The sequence below is a fragment of the Neopsephotus bourkii genome, unplaced genomic scaffold (assembly GCF_033783945.1).
Source record: "Neopsephotus bourkii isolate Nb327-2 ecotype Australia unplaced genomic scaffold, CSIRO-AGI_Nbou_v1 NB_1760, whole genome shotgun sequence".
NCBI lineage: Eukaryota > Metazoa > Chordata > Aves > Psittaciformes > Psittacidae > Neopsephotus > Neopsephotus bourkii.
Genome location: NW_026902234.1, coordinates 3,100,532 through 3,113,869, shown reverse-complemented (window position 1 = coordinate 3,113,869; position 13,338 = coordinate 3,100,532). Strand labels below are relative to the sequence as shown.

Sequence of the window (13,338 nt, the reverse complement as noted above, 5' to 3'; positions counted from 1 at the left end):
TATGGATGAGTGTGGGCTCACACACTGTAGTATTGAAAGCTAGAATGGAAACTGGAGCTAGCTGTGGAGCAGGATTTGCACCACCAGCACAGCAGGAACCATCTCTGTTAGCAGAGTAGCTGCATTTAACTGCAGCTTGAGCAGAAAATGCTCTGCAGTCACTTCACTGCCTGCCCTACAGGGTTAGCTTTAGGTTGTGCCCTATGTATGGCACACTGGGAGAGGTACCCATCTATCAACAAGGTGGAAGATGAGGGAGACAGATGTTTCCCTTGATTTCAGCAAGGCTGCTTGTAACATTCTGCTAAACAAGCTGATGAAGTATGGGCTACTGAGACACAGATGGATTCAAAAGTACCTGGGCACGCTGTCCCTGATGGTTAGTGGTAGAAAGCATGAGGAAAAACATCACCAGCAGGTGAAAGGAGGAGACTGCTCCTCAACTCAGCACCAGTGAGACACAGCCGCAGTGCTGGACAGAGATCTGGGCTCCTCAATACAAGAGGGACATGGACATTCACGGCAACCCCAGTACAGGGCCACAGGAGTGCTTAAGGAACTTCTACCTACAAGGAAGGGCTGAGAGAGCTGAAACACTTGAGCCTGAAGAGCAGAAGGCTGGGGGTGGATCTTAGATCTGATGGAGGGAAAGCAGAAGACAAAAGACAGACCGTCCCCTGTGGCATCAAGTGAAAAGGCACAGGACAACACACTTTGCATACAAAATACACCTTTTAACAGTGCCCCTGGACCAGGCTGTCCACAGGGGTTATAGGTCCTCATTCACAGGAGATGCTCAAAACCTGCTTAGACTTACCCTTTCCTGACCACGGGGTAGGCTGTGACTTGGTGAGTGCAAAAGGTCCCTTCCACCATCAGGCAGTCAATGATAAGGCTGATTTTCCCAGCTCAAGTTGCATTGTTTGGTACCTATCTAACTACAGCTATTTGTAGACACAGATCTAGGGGGAGAGTGATCTCATCTGAATCAAGTTGCACTAGTTAGCAAATTTTAGCTGCATGACTTCTGGAGCTGCCTTTTTCTCCTTTCCCTGTGTAAGAAAACCAGCACAGTAACTGCTCACATAAAGGAATATATTGAAATTCAAGCAAGTATTTTGCCAATTAGGTTTCAGGTACACAGCTCTGGCTTGGCCAAGTGCTGCTCAAGACAGAATTGGTAAATACTTGGTTTAGAAGGACTCAGAACATTACTTTAACTGAGTAAGGGTATTTGTAATTACATTTCCATTCTCCCTTAAATATTATATTCAACAGTTACCTGCCTGCTTAAAGCACGTGGGTGAGGGTATGGTCTTAGGTTCCACAATCATCCACCTGCAGAAACTGCATGATCCTTTTCCCAGAGTTTCTACCTGAAACACCCACATTTGAGGAAACAATCACAAATACTTCACAATGTTTGACATCTGGGTTCTTAAGAACTTTTTATTAATGTAGTTTTCATGATTGCATAGTTTGCAAAAGAAACTTCTAACAATGAAATGCAGTCTCTTTGCTGTGACCACTCCATTCTAAACCATTACCTCCCAGTGCTGTGAATTCATACCACACACCAACTGTACCAAAGCAGTCCTCTTCCAGGGCACATTTAGAGTCAAACATACATCATTTTGGTAGGTTAAATCCCACTGCCAAAGGAGGTAAGTGCTGCTCTATAATGGAGTCTGCACAATCCCAGTTATAAAATTCAGTTTCCCAACAGAAAAAGTAGTCTTAAATGACAGAGGAAATCTGATCAAACTGCTTACTGTAAGTTAAATCCTTGGAAATATTTTAAATGCTAATGTTCCAGCTTGTGCTTTTAAAAGTGGTGTTTTAGCTCCTCTGGACATGAACTGTCAGTTACCAGGAGGCTCCATGATCAGGAACAGGTAAAGGTGTCATCTTTAGCAGGGAGCCACAGGGGAAGGGAAGGGGTAGGGAGGTGGGGATTACAGGGTGACTTCTGCACACCACAATCAATCATCAAACAAATGCCTTTGGAGCTGGTGCTGTGTCCCACGCTGTCAGGTGACTCAAAGGCTTCAATGCAACATCCAGAATCGCCCTCACTTGCAGACAATCACAACCCTGAGCAGCAGCTGGAGCAGAGGTGCCACCTCACACCTGGGCTGCAACTCCAGAGCTTTGGGAACATGGTAGGAGACACCAAGACCATCACCATACACACTTGGTGAGGGGAAGGGAGCCAGAGGAAGAAATGCCTTTGCTGGAACACTGCTCCACTACTTTGCCAAGCCCACAGAGGCAAAGGCTCCTCCTGGCACTTGCACATCCGTGACAGCCCATGAAGTGAAACCTTGTTTATCAATGCAAACTGTAAAACAATGGGCTGCTATGTCCATCTCCTTTATTTGCAGCTCTGCGGTATAATGGTTACAGGTCGACTTTCATGAACTGTACAAGCAGCAAAAGGTGACCAACTATGCCTTACATCATTGTATCACACAAAGCAAGTACAGAAATAGCCAATTGCCTAATTCTCTATTTAAAAAAATTTCTAGAGGCACGAAGCAGAAGAATGTCGGAGAAGAGACTCAGGGAAGAGGTATGCATAAATAAAGAAGTTTCTTACATCAAAAATGTCCCAAGAATCACAAAGTCTGCAGAAGCTTGGGTAATCAAATACTGCAGTACTGATCTCCTCAGTATAAAAGTGAAAGAGCTTTAGTTCTGTAATAAAAATTCAATTTCTTTTATTTTCTTCTGGAGAGAGGGAGGGAAGAAGGGTGGAAGGGAGGTGTAAGAGAAGGAAGGGCAAACTTTAAAACAGCAGCCAGTAGTAGGAAGGGCAATAGGAGAGGTGAACAGGCACATTGGAACCATGGGAACGTGTAAATTGACCACTGTCAAACCAGTGTAAATTTCTTGGTTTCTCATGGAAAACATTTTATCCACTTATTTTCCTCCCAAACATACATCCAACACTGTCTTCAATATATGACTTTGTTGGTAACTTTTAGAACAGGAATACTGTGCTTATTCCTGCCTCCCCTTTGCTGTAAGAAGTTATCTAGATGATTTCAAACACTTTCTTCAGTTCTACTATAAGCTGCCAGTCAGACTTCTGCATTTCATCCCTGAACCAGTCCTTCAGCGCATCGATGGACTGACGGCTGATCTGCAACACAAGACAAACCCATCAGAAACACATGCCTATTAACAAAAGCAGCTTTTAAGGCGCTGGAAGGAATTGATCTGAAGATAGGCAGCACTTTGCACAGCAGAAAAGCTCCTCTTAACCCCAGTTTTGCTACTCATGTCCGCCACCTTCTACGATTCCTCACATCCTACCCCTTACACTTGGGATTCAGAGGTGGCAGAAGCACAGCCAGTCTCATGCCCTGTGCAGGTAAGGCAAGGACCTGTGAATGGATAGGACCTCCCACTGCCCCCAGAGCCCATAGGACCAGCACAACCTCCCAAGCCCTGCATTTCCACCTGAAAAACCCCTGTGCCTGCTACCCCCAGCGTGTGTATGCCAGAGGGTGTCTCACAGCTTGCTAACTGCAGCAGTTTGGAGTGTGGAGAGCTGTGGCTGTGTTTCTGAGAGCTGAAGACTGAACAAGGGCTCATCCTCTTCTCACCCAAACCCCATGCTCCAGAATCAGAGCTACTGAAGTATTGCCATCTATTGCACAACTTCAAAACCAGGCAAACAATCATGCTGCTGTGCCATGGGGTCTGCTAAGCTGCTCTGAGCACAACTGTGCAAAGAGCTAACTGTTTTGCCCTCTCAGGTGCAAGGTATTTTTATCTGCAGTACATCATTCCTTTGGTCCTCAAGGGGCACCCCTACAAACCTCAAAACAAGACCACAGAGACACTGGGCTGAGCAGCACCACACACAAACTGTTTCAGATGTCCATTAGTCTGCCACAGAGGTTCCTAGGGTAAGTTTTTCAAGCTTCATGCAACATTGCCACTCCAAGCAAGCTACTGCTATGCCATAAGCCCTCTCCAAAAACACAGACTGCTTTTACCTTACTGACGAGGATATCTGTTGCTTCAAAGTGTCGTCCGTACATTTTAGGTGATTCCCCAGGAATAGGTTCTATTTTCACACATACTTCTTGGCCTTTTTTCGCAACCTCCACTGGTTTATGATTTATTTCAATACTTGTAACTATTCCAATTTCAACAAACTGCAACACAATGAAGGAGCCCTGTTACACATCCACAAACCCCTCTGGGCATACGATCTTACACAAATTCCTCAGGAATTCCCACAGGAAGCACTGCACCTCAGAACTGGCACAGCAAAGCATACCGCACTGTAAGCACACCATAATTAGAAGGGCACTGACATCACCTCATCCACAGCTCACCTGGAGTATCAATTTGTTATCCCTTAAATTATCCCAATTTGACTTTTCGCCTTACTAGCTACCAGGAATGACAATTCTACTTCTTCCTTGACATCACAATACAGAACATGCAGTGGGGAAGGCAGGTGGCTGACTGGCAGGTGCCCACCAGCCACACTTCTGGCAGCTCCTGTGCCCCACTACAAGACTTCTCTGTTCCAGCACAGAACAGCAAGAGGGCTGATGAGATCAAGTCTCCTTGCTGGTAAAAGCCTGAATCTTATCTCCTACCAAAACTGTGCACTAGGGAAGGGCATTCACACATTTCCTGATACCTCATCCCAGGAAGTAGCAGGTGAATTATGCATCCACAGAAGAGGTGTTTACTTACATTTTTGCTAGGTACACACATGGGAGTCCCCTGCTTCACCTGGCCAGCCTCCACAACTACACCCATCACTATTGGGTCACGAGAGTTGAAAATGAATTGAGGGAGTATTTTCATCTTGCAAGGAAACACTGCTATATGCCTGGAAGGTGACAAAGAAAAGGCATTTTGCAACAGATACTGGAATAGCATACACAGCATGAACGCTTCAGCCTTCTCCCACACTCTTGGACATTTATTTTCTTTGAGAGAAATCAAGCAGGAAAAAAACCCTCCTTCCCAATCATGCAAGTTCTAATCAATGCTCAGTCTTCAAGAATGATGGGGAACAATAATCAGGCTTGGCTGGCATAGGTTTTAATCTGACTGGCTTGGGCAGTCAACTAAGACCAAGACCAAAGGAACAGCAGTTTTACAGTGCAATTACGGTCTCACAAGAGCACAGGAATAGAAATACCATTGCCTCAGCTCACAGGGACTCCAAAACCAAGATTATTGTAAAGAGAACAAATGTGTTCAAATGCTGAGGTACAAACTCAAACTGGGACCAACATCAAGTGAAACATTTTCATTTGTTTTGACTGTCCTTACTTTACTGAGGTTCACCCAGTAACAGATTCCCAAAATTAATTCTGGGTCCCTGGGTCCCTATGCTGCTGCATATCCATGTTACCACAGCCAGAATAAAGCCCTGTACACTGGAATTGCACAAGCATGAAACAATAGCATCCAAATCCCTTTCTTCTCCTTAACTCAGCAAGACTAACTCATCTGTTACAGCCTGGGAATAGAAGACAAGCATACAAAGCAAACCTCAGTAAGAACAGTCCATGTTACATGATAGTTTGAGCTCAATCTTACAACTGCTTCACAGTTCTTGCCCTACTGAGCCTAATCCCACATGTAAGCAATTAGACTGGAGTACTGAACTCTTGAACACTACCAATTTATTGTCCTATTCTCCTCTCCTTCCTTCCCCTCAGAACAACATGTAAATGGTAACTATTTGGGAAGAAGTTAAAAGCAGTTTCATTCAGACTAAAATAACTGAGGCACTTATCTGGGAGTCATCCCGAATAAGGACTGCTCTTACTTACTTGAATTCCTCTTGTTTCTGTTTTTTGTAGTCTTGTCTATATTTTGTGAAGGCATCAAATAAATGATAAATGATTTCAGCACTAAAAATTCGGACTCCTAAACTATCAGCCATCTCCTGTGCATCACGTTCGATCCTCACGTCAAATGCCAGAATGACTGCGTATCTGTAAGTAGACAGAAGTCAAACAGCTTGAGACACACCACAGACCCCGAGCTGAGAGAGGGCATTACTCAAACACCACTGAACATTTATCAATGCAGTAAATAAAGCGAAGAAGTTACTCACTGTGGGTCATGCTCCAACATAACCGATGCCTTCATAACGTCTTTTTTATGGACAGGACCTATATTAATTCCCGAATACTGTTGAAGGAGAAAGCCACATAAGTCAGTCACTAATCTGATGCAGGAACAGCATCAGACAGAGCACAGAATTACTTACTGGCACTTCTGATGTTTTAAGAAATTCAAGTAATGCTTCTAAAGAGCCTAAAGTAGAAGCCTGGACATAAACACCTTTCTCTTCTAATTTGATTGCATTCAGTGTTTGCTTCAGTTCATGTATTAGTTCATCCTTTAGGGAAAAAAGGAGAAAAAAAAGCAAGTTTTAGTTCTGTTGCTCTTTATGCCTCAGGGTGCAAAGTCTTCCGTTCATGAGCTTCTGGAAGTATGAGAGCCATACTGACACAGACCTGCAGTACAGGTCATATGCAGCCCCAGGACACGCTGCTGCTTGCTCCTATTTCGCAAGTAGGTGATCACATAACTCAAAGCAGATGCTCGTCTTGGGAGTTAATAGCATTTCTCTGCAGACTACATATAGTTCTCCCCAGCACTCTTAAGTTTCTGCTGACAAGACTGAATGAACATCCACCCCCCAGTGTGTGGCAACTCCTCTGGTTGCCTGAGGATCAACAATGAAAGCAGACACTCCTAAAACCATGAGCTGGAGAAAATTCTAATGTTCCTCAGGCCTAGATACAAAGGAGAGGATGTCAGACCAGCAAGGAAGGCCATTGTGCTACTTCCAGAGAAGTTAAAAGCCTTTAACAGCCCAGGCCTCTTAAACTCAAACAGTCTTTTCCTGACAGATTAATGTGTGTTGCCATTTACTTTAAGCCATTACATACCTACTGCTATCAGGCTTTATGTATATACTGAGATGTACCCAGCAACAAAGTCTGTATTTGGAGGACCTGAAAGATTAACCCCCCTCTTTAAAAGCAAGACAGAAGTAGTCAGAAGGGTAAATAAAACTATAGTTAAAAGTAAACTATCAACATGCACTTTTCCTTTTTAAACTGACTGGAGCATCTCAACTCAGTTTTGGTTTTAAGATGTCTACATTCTTTCCCATTTTTGAAGTGTAAGTCACAAAAGAAATCTACTACAAGAGTCTTAAATCAGCTTTGCAATTATGACAGTCTGAAGAACTCCACTGGCACGTATTTGCCTAATAATTTAATTGAAATATATGCACAGATTACTACAAATATCAATTCAGTAATTAACACAGAGTCAAACCCTGCTGTGATCCTTGTTTTCAAGGATCTACCAGCAGAGACACCCCAGCAGATTATCAGGGAAACAAGAGTCAAAAACAGCACAGAGCTTATGCTTCCCACGGGCACAAGGCAACAGCAGCATGCTATTGTAACAGGTTTTAAAGTACAACCAAAAAAAGCAAGTTATTTGTGTACCGAGCTTTCAACATTTAAGTGAGCTCCTCATTTGGTTTGCCTGGAGGACCTGTGGCTGTCCCATTCCCAGCAGTGTCCAAAGCTGGGTTGGACTGGGCTTTGAGCAACCTGTTCTAGAGGAAGGTGTCCCTGCCCGTGGCAGGGGGCTGGAACTGGATGATCTTTAAGATCCCTTCCAACCCAAACTATTCTAGGATCCTGCGATTATCAGAGAACTCTGTTACCCTTCGCTTATGTGTCTTACTTCACCATCAGCCACCTTACCTTGAGTACTGGGACTTCATCTTCTTTATGAGCTACAAGCAGGGGCAAACCAGCCAATGTTTTTTCCAAATCTTTCCCAAGAATCTTTACACCTTGAGCAGCAACAACCTCTTTGTGCTTTTCATACTGGTTCTGAAAATGAGAATACAAAGAGTTCATGCAGGTGACACACAGCAACACAAGGTAGTGCTGGGCAGCTGAAGAACTTGCTGCCCGCCAGCAGAAGTGGAGCGCATGATGGCACAGTCCAGCAGCTACCATCTTTCACCAGTGATTTTCTCTGCTTTGCATGGTTCAGTCTGCATGCTCCTCTCCCTTCTGACAGCCCCCACCCCCATCAAGGGTGGCACAGCAGGGGGAGTCATCTGAAAACAGAGAAGGCAGACAAAGCCGAAGGGAATATCTACTAGAAAAGGGCAGACAGTGATAGGCAGCTACTCACCATTAAAAAAAAAACATACAAATTCAGCCCCATAGTTAAGTAAGGGGAGGATGGCAACAGCTCAACTGAAGCACCAAAGCTTGGCTAACACAGCCCAAGGCTCCCTGTCAGAAGAGCTGTCCCCTTCTCCCACTGGAGGATCCCACCTTCTCGTTTACCTAGTTCCATGCTCCATTTCCCAGGTGCTCCTCCCCACCCAGGGAGCCTTTAAGATCTCTACCCATGCAGGGCATGGCTCCAAGGCATCATAAAAGCAGCTACTTCTGAAGACCTTTAAATCAATACTGGAGGAATCTTCTGGTTTGTTTCTTCATTTCTTTTGTTTGGGAGATGTCCCATGCTTTCTTTAAAACTGCCAGGCAGCTTCTTTCCCTAGTAAGCACTTTGTTCCTGCAAGCCTCTATTCTTCAGCCCTCCACCCCAAAATCTGGGTCTTGTTTCAAGGATGACAATCCCCTGTGGGCAGACTGAACTGAAATGTATTCTCACTGCCTGCCTCAAAAAGAAAACAAACCAATCAGCTACTCTAGATCCACCTCCCCAGCTACAGGTTCCCAATCCAGTGTTTTTCATCACAGTGCTGGTACCCCATACTCCATCGCCCACCAAAAGTGCAGAAACACATCTGAAGATCTTGTTGATGGGAACCTGTGATCTGTTACGCTGCTATTCAGGTCCACAAAAAAAGCCATGCGAGTCTCATTAGAGTTTCACACACACCAGTCTACCTTCTGCTCTAAATAAAGGGAAACACACGTTTTCAATTCATTCCTCATGGTACCAGAATACATCGAGCAGCTTCCAACAAAGCAGAGAACGTACTCTAAGCATAAGTGTCAGTCTTCCTTTTGCCACTCTCTAGCCATTTTCAAGTTACAGCTGTAAAGTTGCACACCAGAGGGGCAAGCCTCACTTAAATTCTCCAGGGCAAGTGTCCTACACCGCTGATCAGAATACCACACACACACACACACACACACACAACAGGAAAGAGCAGCTCTTCCCTTCCTATTTATATCAGGCCAAGCAGCAACTGCTCAGATTCCACCTCAGTCTCAGTGCTACATCCTTCAGCATCTCTGGGCTCCCAATGGTCTCACAACAAAGGATCACCATGGCACAGAGAGGACACCAACACAGGCATCAGCAATTACTAGTGCTACTTTACAAGAGTATTTAAGTCTGCAGGAAGGGACTAGACTAAACACTAGGAATGACAGTGGCCTGCAGGGACACAGTTCTCCAGTGAAATGAAGCACAGGACAATGGTTGCAGCCTTGGATTATAATCCAAACACTAGTTTCTAAACTCTAAACCAAACCTGGTTCAAAATCTTCTCTCAATGTCAATACACTAACCAGTTTCCATACCTTAACTCGTAGCTCCTTCATAGGAGGAGGCAGCAGAAGACCTCTGATCTGAGTTACTATGGGGCCTTCAACCCCAGGAACAATAATGGTGTCTCCTTCTTTCAGGCGTCCATTAATCAAAATAACATCTATGGTAGTGCCCATGCCTGGCAGTGCTTTAACCTGATTGAAAGGGGGAGGAAAGTCCAATTTAACCACTTCAAACACACCTTTTTTTACCAGGAGGAAGGGGAAAGAGCAGAGAGGAATTTAGTGTGAGGGTGGTGAGGCACTGCCACGGGTTGCCCAGAGAAGCTGTGGCTGCCCCATCCCTGGCAGTGTTCAAGGCCAGGTTGGACAAGGCTTGGAGCAACCTGGTCTGGTGGAAGGTGTCCCTGCCCATGGCAGAGGATTAGAATTAAATGATCTTTAAGGTCCCTTCCAACCCAAACCATCCTATGATCCTAGAGGAATTTCAGAGAACAGGTTACCTCCATGACTTGAGCTCTCAGCTCCTGACACTCAGCCAGCCTCTTGGTCAGCATGGTTTGCGTTAGTTCAACGAGAAGAGCTATCAGACTTCCCATTCCATCCCCTGTGTGAGCAGAGGTAGGTACAAGAGAAACAAAAGTGCGGGGATCCTTATTCTCATAAAACAAGGCAGCGTTCAAGCCCTGGAATCAGGATTAATAGTTATATAAGGGAAAACATACGGACACATCAGTATTAACACTAACATTCAGCCCCAGCCAATTACTACTGCATTTCTTAAATCCCAATTTCTTAACAAAACACATGGTTACTGACTGTATGCTGTGGAACTTGAAGCCTTGACCCACACTTGAAAGCAGTACAAGATAACTGTACAATGCTAATTACCACATCTAGCTTCTAGACAGTATTTTATGTCATCAACAGAATTGATGTGACTCATGCCCTGCCAGTGTCCACAAGAAAAAGAGATAGATGGGATTCTCTCAGGCAATTCCCAAAGTCAGAAAGAATAGGGACAGAAAACTTAAACTGCTATTTGCGACTCTGCTGACCATGCAACAGCAATTAGCTGCTACTTTTCTCCAAAGTAGCATTCATTTAAACGGCAGCAAATTTTGATTCATGAGAGGTAAACACCAGTATATCAGAAAAGAGGAGACCGTTTTCTTCATGTCCTGAATTGTTTTCTGGATAGGGAAGTTAAAAACCCCAAAACAAGCCCCAAACAAAACCCCACCCACCCAAAGCACACCACCTTTGCTATCATTTTTGTTAGCCAAAGAGCTTCAAATAGTCCAGCCTACCTGTTTCGCAAACTCCACTATGATGGCTTTTGCACGCTCTTCAAATTCATCTTTCGTATTCTTTTTCTGCTTCTTTAAGGTGATGGCTACATCTGTATCTGGACTTTTTTTCCAGTCATATAACCTATCAATCTTGAAAATAGAGCAATATGTGATCTCACACAGTTTAAAGGGCATCTGTAGGCTTATGCCGCATCATCCCTGAGAAATACTTTTCCAGTCAACACAGCCAGCTATTTGCTCCAATAATCAAAGTAAATCTTTTTATTTGCTTTTAGCTGCTATATTTACTCAACATCAAACAGTATTTCATTAGATAAATACCACTTCATGCTTTAAAAATTGAAGCTAAAATAATACACATTCATATGGGAAAAGTTTATACACATTAATTGCATCAAGTTTCAAGGTAAAACATTCAGAAGGAAGAGGCCCACAAGGAGCTTTACATACATTAATAAAAGGACTTATTTTTCCTGAGCAAAGACTACTAGTTTTCCAGGGAATTTTTTAAAGTCACTGGTTTTTTAAACTTACTGGAATTTGGGCCCTTTCCCAAGTTGCTACAGAGAAGGGATCACAGGGAGGTTGTTCAAAAGGTACAAATGCATACTTCAGAAATACTTCCATAAGCAAGATTTCAAAGCAGGAAGGACATAGTCCAAGAATCTATTATATTTGCTGCACAAATCAAAACTACATCTTTAGAAAATGGATTACAACCTGGTCAAATAACAGAACTATAACCTGAAATGCAAGAACTTTTGGCTATTTAATCTCAGGCTTAGTACAGGCCTTAACACCTCTCCACCTAATAGCCGAGTTCTATTTCTCAAAGCAGCTGTTTTCAGCCATGAGATAACGGCTGCCTCAGTTCCAAACACCTTCAATCTTAATGCTCACTTCATTTTCTAAACACCATTGCAATTTTCACACTGCACATGAACACCCTTCTCTAAGTTCTCCATCAGCATGTTAGATAGCATCCAAAGTCATTGAACATTAGTTATTTACATGTTATAATTCATATTAAGTCATCATAAACAGTAATTTCTCATGCACAGAATTTCTGAAAATAAGGCAGAAAACCCACTACCTTCACCATCTAATATTGCAGAGCCTGAAACACTTCCCACCAGTGATCAACATTACTGTTCTTAAAACCAGCTTGTCTTCAAATCAAGCTGACATGTATCAGCAGCTAATGTAAAGTAAGACTTTTCAATGTGAAACCTGGCTTTCAATTTCATCAGAAAACATACAGAAACCCATAGAATGAGTGTAAGAACAAAAAACACAACTGAAGTACAACTTCCAGAAACACTTCATATACAGAAGTTAAGTAAGGTAAAGAAACGTACTTGGAAAAGAGCTATAAGAGATTATTCTGCAAAGCTCCCGTAAAGCCATTGGAGTATCAAGGGCATGAAAAATGCAAGCAAGGATTAAAAGTCACTGCTTCAGACTTTACATAAACAATTCAAGTTCACAGAAGGAAACAGACAACTGTCAGATGCCAAATACACTCTGAGTAAAAAAGCACACCTTTAAGAGTAAAAAGCTATCTTACCTTGTTGAGAGCTACTATAAAGGGGCATTTCTTCGATTTTAACAGATTTATTGATTCAATTGTCTGTGGCTCCAAACCATGCATGATGTCAACTACAAGTATAGCGATGTCACAAAGTGAGCTTCCTCTATTTCTTAGGTTGCTGTGGCATTAAAAAATAAAAAACAAAAACCAAAACAGACAAATCAGTCATGTAGCAACACCAAATACAATATCAAACACACCAACCAACAAAATGCCAAAGCTGATCAAGTAATTTTTCCCTCAAAAATGTGAACTCTATAAAAACATTTAAATTGCACTTTTTAAATTCTATTTAATGTCTTATTCTCCCAAGATCTCTCATATTATTATATATTTTTGCAAGTTAAGATTTGTCCTGATTTTTTTCTGAGCAAGAACTGAGACAGTTACAAGTGAAAAACAGGAGTGCAAAATCTGAACAAGGGTATTTATTACCCAAGTCTACGTAACACCAAGATTAGGCATCTTTGGTGCCAAACAAAAGCTGGCTAGATGAAGAGCTGTGAGTGGTTTGATGCCAAGGAACTGATCAGAACATTACCAAATACCCAAGGCATGGCATTTTAGTGCTTGCAGAGGCTAATATCTGAGAACATCACATCAAATTCTTAGTCCTTCAGTTTGGGTATTTCATGCAAGAGCCACCTCAGCAAATACAGCTATGCATATCATGTTTTTAACTTAGAAGCTGATTTAGCAGCTTGCCTGCACACCACTGGTGTTCCTAGACAGCATATGACCTCTGCTAAGACTCAGCTAACTCGTGCAATTGGTAACTGCAGTCTCCTGAATTCAGTTAACTGGGACACTATGAACTCGAGGCTACAACAGAAGTTTTCACAGCAGAGTGCTTGGGTCACCTGAAACCCTCACC

At 43.1% G+C, this 13,338-nt stretch overlaps 1 protein-coding gene across 1 annotated transcript in view; it reads right to left on the bottom strand.

The window, feature by feature from the left end:
• Positions 1–2,357: 2,357 nt before the first annotated feature.
• EIF5B (eukaryotic translation initiation factor 5B) overlaps positions 2,358–13,338 on the bottom strand; it is a 37,975-nt gene continuing 26,994 nt past the window's right edge. Inside the window, exons 15-25 of the mRNA XM_061377892.1 lie at positions 12,441–12,582; positions 10,871–11,002; positions 10,064–10,246; positions 9,594–9,755; positions 7,782–7,913; positions 6,260–6,391; positions 6,104–6,180; positions 5,817–5,981; positions 4,723–4,861; positions 4,008–4,169; positions 2,358–3,145 (exon numbers count right to left, since the gene is read on the bottom strand). Coding sequence (XP_061233876.1) covers positions 3,038–3,145; positions 4,008–4,169; positions 4,723–4,861; positions 5,817–5,981; positions 6,104–6,180; positions 6,260–6,391; positions 7,782–7,913; positions 9,594–9,755; positions 10,064–10,246; positions 10,871–11,002; positions 12,441–12,582 — 1,534 coding nt within the window. The 3' untranslated portion in view covers positions 2,358–3,037. The remainder of the gene's footprint in view (positions 3,146–4,007; positions 4,170–4,722; positions 4,862–5,816; positions 5,982–6,103; positions 6,181–6,259; positions 6,392–7,781; positions 7,914–9,593; positions 9,756–10,063; positions 10,247–10,870; positions 11,003–12,440; positions 12,583–13,338) is intronic.